At 53.2% G+C, this 17,387-nt stretch overlaps 1 protein-coding gene across 6 annotated transcripts; it reads right to left on the reverse strand.

Moving 5' to 3' along the window:
• Positions 1 to 2,897: 2,897 nt before the first annotated feature.
• Positions 2,898 to 17,387, reverse strand: PLA2G4F (phospholipase A2 group IVF). Of its 6 annotated transcripts, XR_001041588.4 has the most exons (21): positions 17,206 to 17,387; positions 16,133 to 16,205; positions 15,399 to 15,535; positions 15,181 to 15,309; positions 14,725 to 14,765; positions 14,467 to 14,509; positions 13,938 to 14,004; positions 11,547 to 11,713; positions 11,347 to 11,451; positions 11,118 to 11,155; positions 10,793 to 10,928; positions 9,057 to 9,193; positions 8,610 to 8,832; positions 7,779 to 7,893; positions 7,416 to 7,553; positions 7,217 to 7,324; positions 6,053 to 6,247; positions 5,614 to 5,780; positions 4,908 to 5,094; positions 4,037 to 4,614; positions 2,898 to 3,427 (listed from the first exon to the last, which is right to left on the reverse strand). XR_001041588.4 is itself a non-coding variant. In XM_004010476.5 (20 exons), the coding sequence occupies exons 1-20, from the start codon at positions 17,314 to 17,316 to the stop codon at positions 4,394 to 4,396; spliced, it is 2,538 nt and encodes an 845-aa protein (XP_004010525.2). In that variant the 5' UTR covers positions 17,317 to 17,387; the 3' UTR covers positions 2,898 to 4,393. The 6 variants fall into 6 exon arrangements, 5 of the variants coding, with proteins under 5 accessions (XP_004010525.2, XP_012036655.2, XP_060275098.1 ...); XM_004010476.5 differs by having other exon boundaries at positions 2,898 to 4,614; XM_012181265.4 differs by lacking the exon at positions 7,416 to 7,553 and having other exon boundaries at positions 2,898 to 4,614.

A 17,387-nucleotide genomic window follows, 5' to 3' on the forward strand; every position in this document is an offset into this window, starting at 1 on the left:
CTGAGTCCCACACTGCCACCTGAAGGCCACCATTGCCATTGCATGGCCAGTGACCCGACCAGGAGCCATCACCGCTGGGAGCTTGGGTATAACCCTCTTAGCGATGAAATGACAACCAAGAATTACCAAATATCTAACGAAGGCAAAGCCCATGAAGGGTAGGCAACAGAGAATCTGCCCCGAGGAAACTGTTCACATAACAATCAGAAAATTTCCATCAAATGTGCATATTAACACCATCTGAGATAAGTGGTCAACCATTTCCAAGCAATGAAAATGGGTAGTTTCATAAGATCTTATTTGGGGATTTAAGCAGGGAAATGTGACAGTCAAAAGTTAAACCCATCCCCCAGAAGATGGATAGAGGAGCAGACTGCCCACAGGTGGAGAATGTATTTATGAACCAAAAAATCATGCAAGGAAAAGTTCCAGAATGCCACACAAATGAAAAAATTGAGTATGTAAAAGGAAGTTTAGGGATACAGAGGATCCATTCATACATTTCAGTATCCATTTAATAGGAATCCAGAGAGAGAGAATGAAGAGGAGTAGTGTTTTGATAAAATTGGTAGATAATTTCTTAGAGCTTCAAAAAGACATGAATCTCAAAATCAAAAGAGCTTACTCATTTTTTCAAGTTGTAACTTTAGAAAAATCATAGTGAAACTTTTGAAAATCAAAGACAAAGAGAAAACCCTAAAAGTTAGGTAAAGATAAATTACCTACAATGGGATGAGAATGTATTTGACATTAGGCTGCCCAGTAGCAATACCCAACACAAGGAAAATAAAAATCTGAGTAAATGGAAGTCTGAACCAAGAATTCTTCCCTCCTCTAGACTGTTATGTCAGGGCAAGAAAAGCCAAGTCTAGACGTATCAGGACTCAGAAGATTTATATTCCACAGTTCCTCCACTATCAGTTCAGTTCAGTTCAGTTGCTCAGTAGTGTCCAACTCTTTGCAACCCCATGGACTGCAGCACGCCAGGCCTCTCTGTCCATCACCACTCTCGGAGTTTACCCAGACTCATGTCCACTGAGTCGGTGACGCCATCCAACCATCTCATCCTCTGTCATCCCCTTCTCTTCCCACCTTCAATCTTTCCCAGCATCAGAGTCTTTTCAAATGAGTCAGTTCTTTGCATCAGGTGGCCAAAGTATTGGAGTTTCAGCTTCAACATCAGTCCTTCCAATGAATATTCAGGGCTGATTTCCTTTAGGATGGACTGGTTGGATATCCTTGCAGTTCAAGAGACCCTCAAGAGTCTTCTCCAACACCACAGTTCAAAAGTATCAATTCTTCAGCACTCAGCTTTCTTTATAGTCCAACTCTCACATCCATACATGACCACTGGAAACACCATAACTTTGACTAGATGGACCTTTGTTGGCAAAGTAATGTCTCTGCTTTTTAATAAGTGGTCTAGGTTGGTCATAGCTTTTCTTCCAAGGAGCAAGCATCTTTCAATTTCATGGCTGCAGTCACCATCTGCAGTGATTTTGGAGCCCCCCAAAATTAAGTCTGTCACTGTTTCCACTGTTTCCCTATCTATTTGCCATGAAATGATGGGACCAGATGCCATGATCTTAGTTTTCTGAATGTTGAGCTTTAAGCCAACTTTTTACTCTCCTCTTTTACCTTCATCAAGAGGCTCTTTAGTTCTTCTTCACTTTCTGCCATAAGGGTGGTGTCATCTGCGTATCTGAGGTTATTGGTATTTCTTCTCACAATCTTTATTCTAGCTTGTGCTTCATCCAGTCCAGCATTTCTCTTGATGTACTCTGCATATAAGTTAAATAAGCAGGGTGACAATATACAGCCTTGATGTACTCCTTTCCCAATTTGGAACCAGTCAGAACAAGACCCAGTTTCCCCCTTAGTCAGTCTCTCCCATTCAGAAGCTTCCATAAGCCTTTTATCCTTCTCCATCAGAAGGGCAGACAGACTGAAAACTGCACTCACAGAAAACTAACCAATCTGATCACATGGACCACAGCTTTGTCTAACTCAGTGAAACTATGAGCCGTGCCATGTAGGGCCACCCGGGACAGACGGGTCATGGGGGAGAGATCTGACAAAACGTGGTCCACTGGAGAAGGGAGTGGCAAACCACTCCAGTATGCTTGCCTTGAGAACCCCACGAACAGTATGAAAAGGCAAAAAGATAGGACACGAAAGATTAACTCCTCCACTATAGAACTATTCAATTTTGTACTCCGACAAAAAGAAAGATAAAGGAAGACAGGAGGTCAAAGGAGAAAGTCATTAAAGGTGTGCAAACATCAGCTAAGCAGATGGCCTATCTGAGGGGCAATGGGCCCTGCGGAGGAGGCAGGAGAGACCCAAGGAGCCCCACCCCACACCAGCAAAAAGCACTGGCCCTTTGGAGGCCCAGCTCCCTCAGCCCTCCTGGTTCCTATCCAGCTAGAGGCTCAGATCCCAGGCCAGGCTAGGGCCACCCACTGGGATCTAGACACCTTCCTCCCAGTTGGAAACCAGAATTACGGTCTTCTTCCCAGAGTCAGGACAGGTGAGGCTTTGTCACATAGATCCCCTGATTAAAAGAGGAATAGTGACTTGGGCCCTGGACAGCATGCCTACGTGTGCATGTGTGATTGAGGGAGAGAGAGAAGGGGGGAGAGAGAGACAGATCTAGGCAGAGGCAACAGCCAAAGTGAGCACCCCTGGCAGCAGGGGATTGTTGAATGAGCAGTGAGTACAGTAAGTCCCCAACGTACGAACAAGTTCCACTCCAAGAGCATGTTTGTAAGTCCAATTTGTATGTTAAATCCAACAGAGTTAGCCCAAGATATCCACCTAACACAATTGGCTATATAATACTGTACTATAATAGGTTTATAATACTTTTCACACAAATAATGCATAATAAACAAACATAAAGAAAACCTTTTTAATCTTACAGTACAGTATCTTAAAAAGTACACGACAAAAGCTGGCATACAGGGGTGGGCATTGAGTGAACAGGCAAAAAGAGTTACTGCCTGGATGAAGAAAAGGAGGTGGGAGATAGTTGAGCAGAAGGATGGTCAGCACGAGGAGATGGAAGGCAAGCTGCAGTTTCACTAGGGCCTGATGCTGATGGAACACACATTCATATCTTTGAAAGTTCATGACTTGAAAGTTCGTGTGTCGGGGACTTACTGTATAGCAGCTGGGCCATGGAAGGGCCCCAGGTGGCTCAGCGCTGGGTGGGGCAGTGGGAGGAGAAAGAGGCCACAGAGGCCTGGCCAGGGGGAGAGGGCCTGAAGACCCCCACACCAAGCCCAGTCACTGTGGATCTCCTCTCCACAGACTGGAACTCTGCCAATGCTGGAGAGGCTTCGGATGTTTGGAGGGCTCCTTGTGGCTCAGAAGAAATGATAAGCAGAGGGAGAGGGAAGTAGATGGCCCAGATGGCAGGACACACCTGTGAAAAAGGTGGGAACCCAGGCTCTGAGTTCCCAGCTAGGTTCTCTACCCCTGCCCATCCCTGGAAGCTGACAGGTGCTCACAGGCCAGAGCCACTGGGAAAACACACACACGCAGGTTCATGTTTGCTCTGCCCCAATAAATGGATATGAGTATGTCTAATACTCATTTAACTTCTGGGAATGGTGAGACTATTTGCTCAAGGTAGCAGCTTTACACCTGATAAGAGGATGTGACCCAAGTTTAAAGAGCAAAGATGGGGAATTAGCATGGGGAACCTCCAGCTGGAGCCCAGCCAGGAGCGGAGATCACCCCACAGCCTTCAGGAGGCTGAGCACAGAAGGGTGGGGAGCCATGAGGCAGGGAGAAGAGGCCATAGGTGAAGAGGAATTAACAGGCAGGACCCTGGGGTGAGTGACCCAGATGGGCAACCGATGTGGTCCCCCTTTATTCTGGATGCCTTTAGCTTCCAGATGCAGTGGGGCATGGAGGGATGGGTGGTCAGGGCTGGGGCTGTTTGTAGGAAGTGTGGATTGGATGGACGCATCTTTGCTTCTGGTGTCAGTTTAGGGCAATAACCTGCACTCGGCTCTCTCAGCACCCCTACCTTTGAGGGCCTGAAGACGTTTTCCCTCTGAAGTCCTTCTGTGTTTGGCATGGCCCCTGGGCCACGATGGTTGCCTGAGTCCCTCCACACACTCCAGTGTCAGATGAGAACTGTTCATGTCTGCCATACATCCCCTCCCCGACATACTACCTCCTCCCAGAAACACAGGGGAGAAGGGACCCTCAAAAGTCCAGGCTTCACCCTGGAGGAACATCCCCAGAGCCTGGGGACCTCAATGCAGGTTCCAAAGAGATGAGAAGCAGAAGCCCTGAAGGGTCCGCTGCTCCTCCCCCTACCAAGCCCTGGTCTGGAGCCCAGGGTCCCTCCTCTGTCCCAGTCCCCCAACTCCAGCCTGGGTCAGCCTCCAGTCCTGTCCCCAGTCTGTCGCCGGTCTAGAGCCAGCTGGAGGGCCTTCCGCACAGTCTCCACATTGTTCAGGACATTGTATCGACTCAGGGCCACCAGCTGCTCAAACTCTTGGGGCTCGTAGGTGAAGTTCATCATGCCATAGGGAGTGTCTGGCCCGTTGATGACAAAGTCCCCACCAGCCTTCTCCTCAGCCGTTTTTCGCTCCACACCTGTGATGGGACATGGAGAGAGGCCGGGCTAGGGTACTCTGTGACTAGGAGTTGCCAGTCCAAAAGCCCACCTCCCCAGGACATCCAGCTGGTTCCATGGGTTCTGCTTGGGCCCCCATCTCAGCTCTCTCACTCACTGGGAGGAGCCGGGCCAATGTGTATGCTGAGTCTAGGAAGCAGAGGCCAGCTCGGGGCCTCCAAGAGGAAGGCTTTCATACATCGTCCTGGGGACAGCAACCTCCTCACCAGCCCAGGGCTCTGTGTACCAGACCCAGACCCCAGGCTCCCCTCACCTGGGGCCAGGTGTGTGCGGAAGGTACGGTTGACCAGGGGGAAGTGCAGTATGATGGGTGAGCTTGGGTCCTCAGCCTTGGCAAACAGGTAGCACTCGTGGGGTTCCTTTATGTCCTCCGGGGACACCTCAATCCTAGGGAAGGAGATGCCTCGGTCCAGGCAGTACTTCTCTGTCATCTGTAAGACCTGAGTAGGGATGCTCACTTCTGCACTTCTGACCCTACCTGAGGCCCCCCTGGACTCACACAGGCCCAGGCTTCAATGCCAGCTCTGCCCCCAACCAGCCAAGTGACTTCAGGCAACACAGACAGATCCCACCTCCAAAACCCCACACAGCTGGAGGGAGCCGCTGCCCGAGACTCCCTGGGGGGGCCCTGCTGGCTCTGTGGTTACCACTGTAACCAAGGGACAGCAGACCTAGACCCAGGCCCAGACAGGAGCAAGGAATCCATCAGAAACAGCATGGGCCAGAACAGCAGTCTCCTCTTCACCCGGATAAAGCCTCCTGAGGACTCTCTTTGGCCGCCTCTCCTGACTCTCACTCTCCCCCATCACCTTCCAGATGGGGTAACAAGAACTGCTAACAGTGTTCACAAAGGTGCTCACCCACAGCTCAGAACCCAAGCCCTCCTTAAAGGGCGATCCCTCAATGCCCAGCCAGGATGCTGTAGCAAAGACCCATGCCCCACCCGCCCTGCACTTTACCTCAAAAGGGGCATCCAGGGAATAGTCGAAGGACAGAATGAGGTCCACAGCTCTTTGTGGCTGCAGGCTCAGCGGGAATGGGGAGTTGATGGCAAAGCCTCCGTCCACCAAGTATAGACAGTCCCTCATGGGAGTGAGCTGGTTGGGGAAGGCGTCTGGATGCAAATCTGCACAAAGACAAATGCTTGCGCTTTGCAGCACCCCTCTTCTCTTCACCCCTCTCTGTCGAGAGCTCTCCTCCTGTCTCTGACAGCCACAAGGTCTCCCATCTCAGCTCCCAGCCCTGCCTCCCAGCACAGTCATCACAGTCCTTCCCCTGCCAGCCCCCTGGGGCAGCTGGAGCTCCACACTCACCCCCATCATGGTCAAAAGGCAGAACTGGCCTCAGAGAGCCAGAGGCACAGGCAGTAGGTGGGACCCTGCCCAGAGCAGCACCCACCTTTCCAGGCCACAAACTCCCTGCCAGACGCATAGTCCTCGTGCAGGTAGAGGCCCCGGGTGAAGTTGGAGTTCTTGGCTGAGGTCAACCGGGAGGTGCATATGTCCAGCAAAGCCTGATAGAAGGGTCCCTGAGGGGTGAAGAGCCTGGTTCTCAGCCGCCCTGGTTTGTGAAGCTGGAGGTCTTGGCAGTCATCTAGGTGGATGTGGGAGGGTGAAATACAGTGAGAAGTGGCGCCCTCCTTCGCCCAGTGGTCCTTGTGCTTCATAAAGCCCGCTTCATCTCCCCATACCCCTCCTTTTCTCCAACCCCAACTCCCACACCTCTGACCACTGCTTCCCAAACTTAAATGACTTTTTTTCCATGGTCCCCACATTTTGAAAGTTGCCTATGACATAGCATGTATTAAATACCACCTACCCTTCAAGCTGCATATGCAACTTCCAGTTAGAATTTCACCCTGCTGAGCAATTATCACATGTCATGCTGGCCACTGTGCTGGGCATGGATTAGCAGAGATGGACGGGCCCTGCCCTGGCAGTCCAGGGCTCACAGCATACCAGGGAAGAGTCACATAAAGAGGTCATAATGGTGACAATGCCCTGAGGTCAGGACCACATGGGATGCGCGTGCGGTTCTACGGGACCCTGGCAGTCAGACCCTTGATCAACCTGGGGGGACGGAGTGGAACAGAGATGCCTCCTGACAAAATGATGTCTGAGCTGAACTTTTAGAACAGGGCAACAGTTACCCAGGGAAGAAAGGTGGGAAAGGTATTCTACGTAGCAGGAAGCTCATGGGCCATTTAAGGAGTGGGCTGAAGGGGAACCCTGAGGTGGGTGAGCAGAGGATCAGCCAGCTGCCCAGTAGCCTCAAATTGATCTAACTGAAGCTCAAATGGAAACTTTTAAAGGCATAGGCTTATCACAGAGCACTCACAGCTCCCACTCCATTTTCTGACATGGGCCCCCCATCCTCCAGCCTCTTTATAGACCTCTGGGCATCCAGAGATCCTAAACCAGAAGATATCTTCTCAGTACTTCTCTGAACCGAATGGGACATCCAAGTCCTTCTCCCTCATTCCTTAGGCCTCTGCAGGGTACTGTTGCTGGAAAGAGGTATTGAGGGCTGGGGAGGGTTTGGTTGGGGGATCTCTGCTCTCACCTGTGATGTTCACACTGTCTTTGCGCCAGTCTAGGAAGCTGAGGCCCCGGCCAGAGGTCTTCAGGAAGATCTCATCCAGGCTGGCTGCAAAGGCGCTGCCCCACATACCTAGGGAGAAAGGCAAGGCCCCAGGCCCTTACAACCCCTCCACCCACTTCACAGAGCCTGCCCTGTCCTCAGCCCTCCCACCTAGACGTACCCTGCAGGTAGCAGATCCGGGACTCGGGCCGGAGCTGCAGCAGGCGCCCCATGAAGAAGTCTGAGCCAAAGAGCTCGGTGGGAACATATGCGCCATACTTGGGGAAGCCGACCTCATGGGGGGTGAACTCGCACCACTCTGGGAGCCAAAGTGAAGGGAATGTCACCAGGGGCTTCTGACTAGGAGCCCATGGTTCCCCACCACCCTTGTGCCTGAGCAGGAATCTTTGCCTTGTCCAGAGCAGGGTGCAGCAGGCCCACTGTGCTGCCCCAAGGCACCCACCTGTACACTGAGAACCCTGGCCTCTTGCACCCGCCCCCACCATTGCCTCTACCTGCTCTCTAGGTCCCCACACCCTGGCACCTGCAAAGTCCTCCCCACTGACGTTGCTGCGGACGTTGACGCTGGCGTAGATGGGGTAAGGGTTCTGGCCCTGGCTGACTGCCTCCTTCTGGTCAGACAGCTTGGCAGGATTTTCCTGGTCAAGAAAGGAGACCACTTGGCCTTTTGGGAGTTCCCTTCCCACAGCCCCATGTCACCCTGCGCAGTATGGTGTGCCTCCAAGACTAAGGGCTGTAATATAGAGACAACTCTGGAAAGGACAAGCTTTGGGCTGCAGCAGAGCGGAGGCCACTGTGGGCTTTGTGCAGTTCCAGGGCCTTTGGGAACATCCTCCCCCTTCTTCCCATTCAAGAAAGCATATCAGAACCCAAGGGGGTCAAGCGACATTTTTAAAGGAACAACTGAAAATCCACTCTATTTTCTTTTAAAGAGTAAATCACTAGAAAACATGTATTCTTTTCTTAGAAACAAGATATCACTTTCACGACTAACAGCCACACAGCAGTGGGCCAGGACCCATAGGTCCCCAGGGTCCTAAGAACTTCACTCAGCTCTCATCTCATTTCCTAGTGTCTGTGGGGCCTGTAGTTTCAGGAGAAATCACCAGGTGATGTGCACCATGCCTGTTTGGCCAGTGGGCTGGAGTGGCATTCTTCCTCAACAGCAGGTTGGAATCATTTGGGACACTTTCAAAGCAGATCTGAATTAGGGCTTGACAACTCACCAACCAAAACCAGCATCTCTGGAAGTGAGGCCTAGGCACTAACTTTTTGGAAAGCTTTAGTGGAACCAAGCGCTGATGGGGTAAGGTGGACAGGAGCCACGTTTATTTATTACCTACTCATCTCTTACCTCCTGGTACAAGAAATATTCAATAAGAAGGCCCCAGAGGTCAACGAGGGAAGTGCTGTGGCCACTGCTTTCCCGGATTCCCAGTTCCTGGGCGTAGTAATGCAGGCGCTCCGTGGACATTGCCCCCATCTTACTGCTGCACACCCGAGCCTGGGCACGCTCAATAGGGCCCTGCAAGGCCACCTGGGACCAGGCTGGGTCCTTGTAGAGTGTGGAGATGCACCTGGGTATGGAGGGAATTAGGGACAGGGAGGCAGAGCAAGGGGATAGAGACATGCAGGTGTCTGTGAGTCACCCTCCTCCCCCATCCCTTGCACTGACCTGCACCACCCACTCAGAGGGCCCTATGGACCCTGTCCCTTTCTGCTCCTCCTCACCAGATCACCAGGTCATGCCCCTGCCCCTTCAGAGCTCTCCTTTATTTTGTCCTGCCCCTACCTCACTTACCAGGTGGACCCGGAGACCCCACTCAGGTAGGTCACAGTGTCCAAGAGGCCGAGCTCCTGTAGCCCAGCCAGGCTGCCATACAAAGACGACATGGCTCGGGTCCCACCTCCTGAACCCAGCACGGCCACCACTGGCACCTGGGCACAATGATAGTCATGATACCATCTATTCCCACTATTGCTCATCTGTTACTGCTTAGCATATCAGACACTGGTCTAAAAGTCTTGTGTTATCTCACCGAATCTTCAAAGCAACCCAATGGCATCCCCACTTTACAGATGAGGAAACTGAGGCTCAGGATGTTTAGATACTGTGTCCACAATCATACCAATAGTAAGTACTAGGCTATCAAACTGAGGCAGTAGAGCCTCAGAGATGGCTCTTAACATTATACCAGGAAAGTATGTACTTGGGAGGTATATTGGATTTGCTCAAAACAGCAAAATCAAGGTTTCTCAACCTTGGCACTGTTGGTGATTTTGGACCAGATCATTCTTTGTTGTAAGGAACTTATTCTCTGTGTTATAGGATGTTGAGCAACATTTCTGGCTGTTACCCAGCAGACGCCAGTAGCACGCCCCTCCCCTCCCCCAGTGGTGATGACAAATGTCCCCTAGATGGGTGGGACATGAAGTTACCCCCAGCTGAAAACAAGAACTGAAGTGATAAAGGCCAGCATACGGCTTGGACCTGCCCCAGACACAAGAGGTGCCCAAATGTCTTTTTAGGATCAGAGGGGCCTGGTGGGATCAGACTAGAAACTTTTTGGCTCCTCAAATTTTCCAGGAAGGTCTGGTTCATTCCAGCCCAGGCTTCTGGTTCCTTTCCCTGTTTTTCCTTTCTTCTCCTGTCTTGAAAGAAATGCTCTGGGGCCACATCCCAACAAGGTCACTGTGCCTTCAGAGGGCTGGAGGAGGCAGAGGGCCTGTTGGCAGGCCTGTGCACTTTCTACCCTCTGCCCACAGAATGGAGGCAGGGCAGGCATTACCAAACCAGAAGTCTAGGCTTGCTCAGCTTGTCAGTGCCGGGCACAGGAGGAAGCCACTGCTCGTTCCCGATTTTCCCCAGGTCTCCCCCTCAGCACTGCCTTTCCCCCTGCCTCCCAAACATAGGCTCCCACGGAACCTCCACTTCCAAATCTCTTTGTCTACTGTTATAGACTGCATCATGTCCTTGCCCCTGCAGCCTCCCGCAGAGATGGGGGGGAGGCCCAATAAGGAGGTGATATAGATTATGTGAGGTGCTAAGGGTACCTTCATCCCATAGGACTGGTGTCCTTGTAAGAATAGGAAGAGAAAGAGACTCCCCTAAACCCTTGCACATGTGCAGGGGAAAGGCCATGTGAGGTCCCAGCCAGAAGGTGGCCGTCTACAATCAGCAAGAGCAGCCTCATCAGATGCCAACCCTGATGGCTCCTTGATCTGGAACTTCCACCCTCCAGGCTAGATAATAAATGTCCATTTTTTGAGCCACCAGTTTGGGGTGTTCTGTTATAGCAGCCAGAGCAGACTAATAGAGCCCCCTCAGCTGAGGCTGCTCAGCCCCCATTATGTATGGGGTCCTGACTCTCCCGAGCATGCCCATCAGCTCAGGCAAACACGCTGGCTGCCTTCCTCCAGTGGTCCTCACGCTTCCTCAACGTTTCCTGTCACCTCCTAGCCACACAATCAGTCCTCTCAAGGAAGAAGTTGGAATTGGTCCCAGCCACCCTGGGGCCCGGCTCCTTCATTCCATACCTGGCTACTATCAGGAGCGTGGCTCAACCCCAAAGCCTGCTGAAAGGCCTTGGACACAAGCCGCTTCCTCTTCTCCAGAAACTCCTTCTCCCCATCACAGAGGTCGAAGCCAAGACGCAGGTCAAGGTCCCCAGAGCTGCCTCAGATGAGGTCGGGGGTGGGGTACTGGGTGACGGTTCAGTGGAGGAGAGCCTCCAGCAAACCCATTTTCACAGGAGCAGACAGATGCACACTCCAGGGAACCCCCCAGGAAGATCCCCCGGGAACCAGACACCCCCAACCCCCAGCTGCGCTGAGTCAGCAGAATAGCCCCCCACTGCCTCACCTCATCTCTGCCTTCACACTAATGGCCACCTCCTTGCCCTGGAAGAGACAACAGCCATCACCAGAGCACTGAGTGGGACTCACAGCACTGGTTGTTCTGGTAACTGTGGCCTGGATGTGGACACTATGACTGAGCCCCAGGCTGGCTTTATCTTGACCTCCTCCCCCTGACCCTTTTTGGTGGTGACAGAGCAGGCAGGGATCCCTCAGGCACCTGGACAGGGCCTTACCTCCCCCAGGGCCACGACACACTGCTGCTCCTGGCCTAGGGCCAGAGATGAGAGCAGGATGCCAGGCTTGCTGGTCTGGGTCTCCTCCTTGACCCTCGGGTCGCCCTGCAGAGAAGGAAACACTCAGAGTGGAGGGAAAGGGGCCTCATCCAGACTGGACTGACTTTGTCATTCACTCCTTCCCAGGCCACGTCACTCACCTGGACCATGAGCTTCTTTCCTAGGCCCACCTCCAGCCTGGAGCTGAGTACTGGATTCACGTGGAAGGTGAACATGGCTGGGACGCCCGTCTCCGTGGGAGGCTGCAAGGGCAAGAGCTGGGGCTTCTCGTAGGCTCCGGGCACTGCCAGCTGAATCTGCCTAGGACCTGAGAGCAGAGGGCCCAGGGGAGTGCCAGGCGAGGGGGTGAGGGTTGGGTGTGTGTGGCTCACGATGGCGGCACCCTGGGAGCAACTCCCCTTTTCTTCCCCTTGGAAATGTCAGCTCGTCACCTTGCTCAGTCTCTGACACCGTGTCCCACAGACAAGGTATCACAAAAGATACTCAGGGTCCTATAACCTGTCCTGGTCAGAACTGGGGGCTGTTGCTGAGCGAAGAGCTCCTGCTCAGGGCTTATGGGGCTGATGATTTTGAGATTATTGTATTAAGTATACAACATGAGTGCATGCTAAGTTACTTCAGTTGTGTCCGACTCTTTTGCAACCTCATGGACTATATAGCCCACCAGACTCCTCTCTCCACGGAATTCTCCAGGAAAGAATACTGGAGTGGGTTGCCAATTCCTCCTCCGAGGAATCTTCCTGATCCAGGGATGGAGCCCAGGTCTCTTTGTGTCCTGCATCGGCAGGTGAGTTCTTTCCAGTGCCACCTCGGAAGCCTGGTATAAAACGTATATTTTTAAAATATATATATGGGATCATATTATAACGCTGCTGCTAAGTCGCTTCAGTCGTATCCGACTCTGTGCGACCCCATAGACGACAGCCCACCAGGCTCTACCGTCCCTGGGATTCTCCAGGCAAGAATACTGGAGTGGGTTGCCATTGCCTTCTCCTCATATCATAATGATCCTATATTAATTATTACATTAATTACCAGTTTTCAACAGGTACTTTCCCCTCTGTTGCCCTATTCAAGCCCTATGCTGAGGGCCTTGGGGCAGGTTTGTGGCCAGAGAAAAAGCAAATAAGCTGCACATTGTTTCCGAAGCATAAGACCTTGTGAGAACAGAGAGGGTTTGCAGGGGAGGTAGAAGGAGGACGTGGTTTCATGGCACAAAGCAGACAGGATTGGGGAAGCAGAGGAGAGCTGGCCCTGCCTGGGTGAGGCCAGCCTGGGAGGAGGCAGGGAGAGGCCTGGGGGCCCAGGAGCAGCAGGGCCTGCCCTTGACTCTGCAGCTTTCTGGAGAGCAAGCAAGACCCCAGACATAAAGAGCTACAAATGACACCCATGAAGAGGGGACCAGACAGACCCACAAAAGAGCCCCAGATCCAAACACTCAGGAGCAGAGGTCCAGATGGAATCCCTTTCCCTATATGCCTTCTTTGGCATCAAATGAGGCCTGAGACTTGGCATGAGCAGGGCTGGAAGGAAATTTAAAAATAAGTGATATTTCTATTCACACCACAGCTTTCAGGCTGAGACTAATATGGACTATTCACAGAAAGAAACAATAAAAGCTGTGGTGGGGGTAGCAAACAGGTCCTGGGCCCGGGTCTGCTCCATCACTTATTGACTGTGTGACTTTAAGGAAGCTTCTTTGAGCCTCTGTCTCATGAGTTAAAAGACAGGAATGACTGTACCTATTTTACAAGGTTGTTCTGAGGATTCAAAAATAAAACACTATAAAATGCTTAGCCCAGTGCCTGACTCATAGAAAGTGCCCATGTTACCTGGGCAGCACTTGGCCCAGAGGCCCAGACTCCCAGTGTGGGAGTGACCTCAGCTGCCACACAGCCTCCGCTCCACTCCCACACCTGGGCCCCCTCCTGAGTGCCTGCCTTCCGTGACAGACCGCAACGGCCCCAGTTCTTCACTTCTGGAGGGCTCACTTTTTGCCACGTGACCTCAATTCCTCCCACTAAAGAAGCCTCTGTATTCCTCGCCCTCCAACTTAGAGTCAGCCTTGTGCTTGTTTTGGCTAACAAAATGTTGGTGAGTGGCTGTGATGTAACCAAAGTCTCGAAAAGCTCTTGCTCATCTGGACTTGCTCTCTTGCACCTCTGCAGATGTCTTCAGGACATGCCCAGGCTTGTCCACTGGTCACAGAAGGTAGACGAGGGACATGGGAGCCGAGCCAGGTCACCCCACCAAGCCCAGCCTAGATCAGCCCTGCCCCAGCTGACCTCCAGATGCGTCTGCCACTGAGATTTTGTGGGTATTTTTTGTACATCAGTAGTTGAACTGATACAGCCACTGTGCTTGAATATTTCCAGAGATTCACGACTTTCAGAGGCAATCCATTTCATCCTTGGTCAGCTTTAAGCAATGAAAGATTAAGGATTTTCTGCCTAAGACCCATCTTCCTGAAACCAGCAGCCTCCAACCTCCAAGGAGAGAAGGCAAGACCCCAGGCCCCTGGCCAGACTCACCGTGCTCTAGATGTGGGGCTGTCCCATCGCCCCTGAGGGTGCCCTGGATTCTCATACATGGCTGAGCCTGAGGAAAGCAGAGGGCTGTGGGAGCCAGAGCATCCATGGGGCCCTGAACAGGGCCTGAACCAGGAGAGAGGGAGAGAGGGCTCTCTGGGGAAAGGTTGAGCTGACATCCTTCCCAGGGCCTGTGCCTTATGAGCAGGGGTCTTCTGTCACAGCCCCTTCCCAGGACTCAGAGGCAGTGGCCCCTGGAAGGAAAGCGGGAGGAGAGGAGGGGCCCCGGCCAGTGGCTCCTTGGCAGTCTCAGAAGCCAGCGGCCTGAGTGAGCAGAGTGCTGTGCCCAGGAGGGAAGGCTGGCTTCTGGGCTATTCCCTCAGGTGGAGGCAAGGTGCCCTCTTGTCCCTGGAGATGCCTCCCCCACATGTCTCCCCTTGAGTGCCCTTCAGGCAAGTGGGCTCAGTTGCGGACTCCTCAAAGCACCCCCCCCCAAGCCCTGAAGATCCCCCAACTGGTTTCCCCTACTCACCACCAGGACCCCATTAGTGATGACTTCAGGTGCGGGCACCTGGCTGCAAGGGACACATAAATCCCTCAAGATGGCTGTTATCATAATAATGTAACCAAAGCAGTTGAAGCACTTGGGGAACAGGGCAGGTTTGGGGGATAGGGGTGGGTGTCAGGATCAGGACCTCCCCTCTCAGGCCAGGTCAGCTCAGGACCTAGTGATTGGGAGCTGGGAGGGTCTCAGCGTAAATGGGAGGGTATGGGCTCCACTGGAACTCACCTCTTCTCCAAAACAAATTCCACCTGCAGCTCGTGTGACTCCTACATGGAGGGAGCAAGGGAGCACCAGCTTTTCAAGTACTCCTAGAGTTTCAGGACCTTCCCCCTACCCCCGATCCTACTCAGCTCCAGGGACTAGAAGGGAGACCGCTGTCGTGGCTGCTTATGGGCCCAGGACGGGGTGGTGGCATCACCACCAGGAGCTCCTTCCATTCAAGGCTGTGGGCAGGTATGTTCTAGACACTGAGGATTAATGAATGACAGAGACACACGGAGTCTGTGCCCTCGAGGAGCCCATGTGCTGGCTTCACTCAGGGAAGGAGTGTTTGCACTCCTTCCAGGGTTGCAGGAGGGAGGAGGTTTGTCTTGGAGGCCTGGCCCATGCTGACCTGGAGACCCCTGTGCCCAGCGCCTCGTCTCCTCGGGCTGAGCCCACTGCCCAGGTGGGGTGGCTCACCTGCTGGCTGATGGGGAAGGTGTGTCTGTGTGGTAGGCCTGGCTTGAGGCTCCTCAGATCAAAAAGCAGCAGAGCGAGCTGGTCATTGTCCAGGATGTCCTTGTCATAGAGGGTGAGCTCCAGGACATTCTGGAGACAGTGTCGAAAGGGGGGACCTGAGACCAGGCAGAGGGCAAGCATCTGGGAGTAGACTTCCCCCTCTGCAGCCCAGCCCTCACCTTCACGGCACCATGGATCCGGTAGTGGAAGGTCTCGTTCCACTCGGGGTCACTGCAGTTGGCCACCACCCTGGTCCGGGCGGGGCTGGGGGATGCTGAGGGCAGCCACAGTTGCACATAGCAGTCAGCTTTGGACACTGTAGGTAGGATGGACAGGGGTCCTCAGCCTCTAGCTCATGGCTGGAAAGGTTGCCTGGAGGAAGCTGGGGCTGGGTAGGAAGGGCAGAGAGGGGAGGGGAGGCTGCCCATGGAGCAGGCTGGGGTGGGGAGAAGGCGAGAGACCATGTCTTCGACTTTGAGTCCATCTCCACCAGGGAGACTCCTCCCATTCAACAGGATGGAGGTTCTGTGGGGACCAGTTGAAGAGATTATGGGACAGCACAGCCCACGGGGTAATTTCCAGAAAGGGCCTGATCCAGAGAACGAGCTCCAAGCTCCTGCCCAGTGTGAGCCTTGCAATGGAAACCCCTAGAGAGCAGACAGTGACGTCTGGCAGCAGCGGGCCTCACACGCTCACCCAGGCTGGCACTGCTCCATGTGCCAAACTCAGCGAGGAGTCAGTGGTCTGCGTATTCCCCTCCCCTCCAGCTCCTGCCTGCCTGGCCCTTGGGCTCCCTCACCAGACAGACCTCCATCCACTAGACTCTAAATACACATGTGTACTTCTGAGCAGCCCCTATTGGGGAGGCCCCAGGGAGAGGAAGGGAGAAAGCGTGGCATTAGGGGTCACTCACGCAGGTCTGTGCCCTGGATATTTTTGGCCCTCAGCACCTTCACCTGGAGGTCATAGAAGGGGTGGGTCTCTCGCTGAAAGGACAGAAAGACTCAGTTCCAGGAAGCCAGCTGTGGGGCCCATCTTGGGTTTCCCTCATCCCATCACAGAGCGTCAGGCAGCCTGGCCCAGGGTCACTGATGTCCCTGCGCCAGGAACCCAAGAGGCCCTAGCAGGTGAAGTACTGGGGGCTGAGCACATTGGTGATGAATGTGACCTTGAAATCAGTCGGGCCAGGATCAAATAGAAGCTGCACCTTGGAATAGCTAAATGACCTTGGGCAAGTCACTTCATTTCCCTTTGCTTTAGTTTCCCTGTCTCTAAAGTGAGTGTTAAGATGATAATCTCACAGGGTTATAATGAGTTTTAAATGAGAAGTCATACAAAGTGCCCAGCATAAGTGCTTAATCCATTAACTAATTATGTTTAGTAATTATGTTTATTGTGCACCACAAGCGTGCAGCTCCCCTGACTATAGTACCGCTGCTATAGCTGAACAGCTGCAGTGAAACCTCGAATAAGGTGTTTAGGAGATCATCAAAAGAGAAAACTGTTATGAGCTGCACCCGCCAGCTCCTGACAAAGGCTAAAAGATGGCCCAAGACAGGGTGGGCAGGTGAAGGGAAACCTAGAGTCATGTAGCGGGTACTGGTCTGACAAGTCACTAAGGAGACTTGGGCAGCTTGGGCTCAGGAGAGCAGACTGCAGCCTCCCAGGAGTGAGACTGTCTCCTCCTGACCCCAGCGAGCCCCTCACTCTCACCACCCCCTCAACCACCAGCCCCCCAACTCTACAGCCAGGCTGACCCAACCAGCTGCACGTGTCACATCCCCTTGCCCTCCACTTCCTAACCAGGTGGGATTATTTTCAAGATTATTGTTTGGCCAGGTTCTCTAAGCTCTGCCAGGTAATCTGGAGCAAATTGGTCCTGGCCCAAATCCAAATGCATTCCCGGGGTTGGCCCCAGTCCCCACAGCGGACTGGGCTCCCAGAACTTCTCCTGTCCACACCCCCAAGGAAGATCAGGTACTTTACCCGCCACTGCTTCCACTGAGGTCCCCTCTTCTCTCGCTTCTGTAGCTGCACCGCACCCAGGAGGGGCAGCCCCTTGCTTGTCAGCCACCTGGGCCAGAGCGCCCAGAGCATGGCCAGGCAGCCCAATTCCTGGCAGGAAATCCTGCCTGCACTCTGGCTACACTGGCTGCTGGCTCACGTCT

This window comes from Ovis aries, chromosome 7 (genome assembly GCF_016772045.2).
Source record: "Ovis aries strain OAR_USU_Benz2616 breed Rambouillet chromosome 7, ARS-UI_Ramb_v3.0, whole genome shotgun sequence".
In the NCBI taxonomy this organism is placed as follows: Eukaryota; Metazoa; Chordata; class Mammalia; order Artiodactyla; family Bovidae; genus Ovis; species Ovis aries.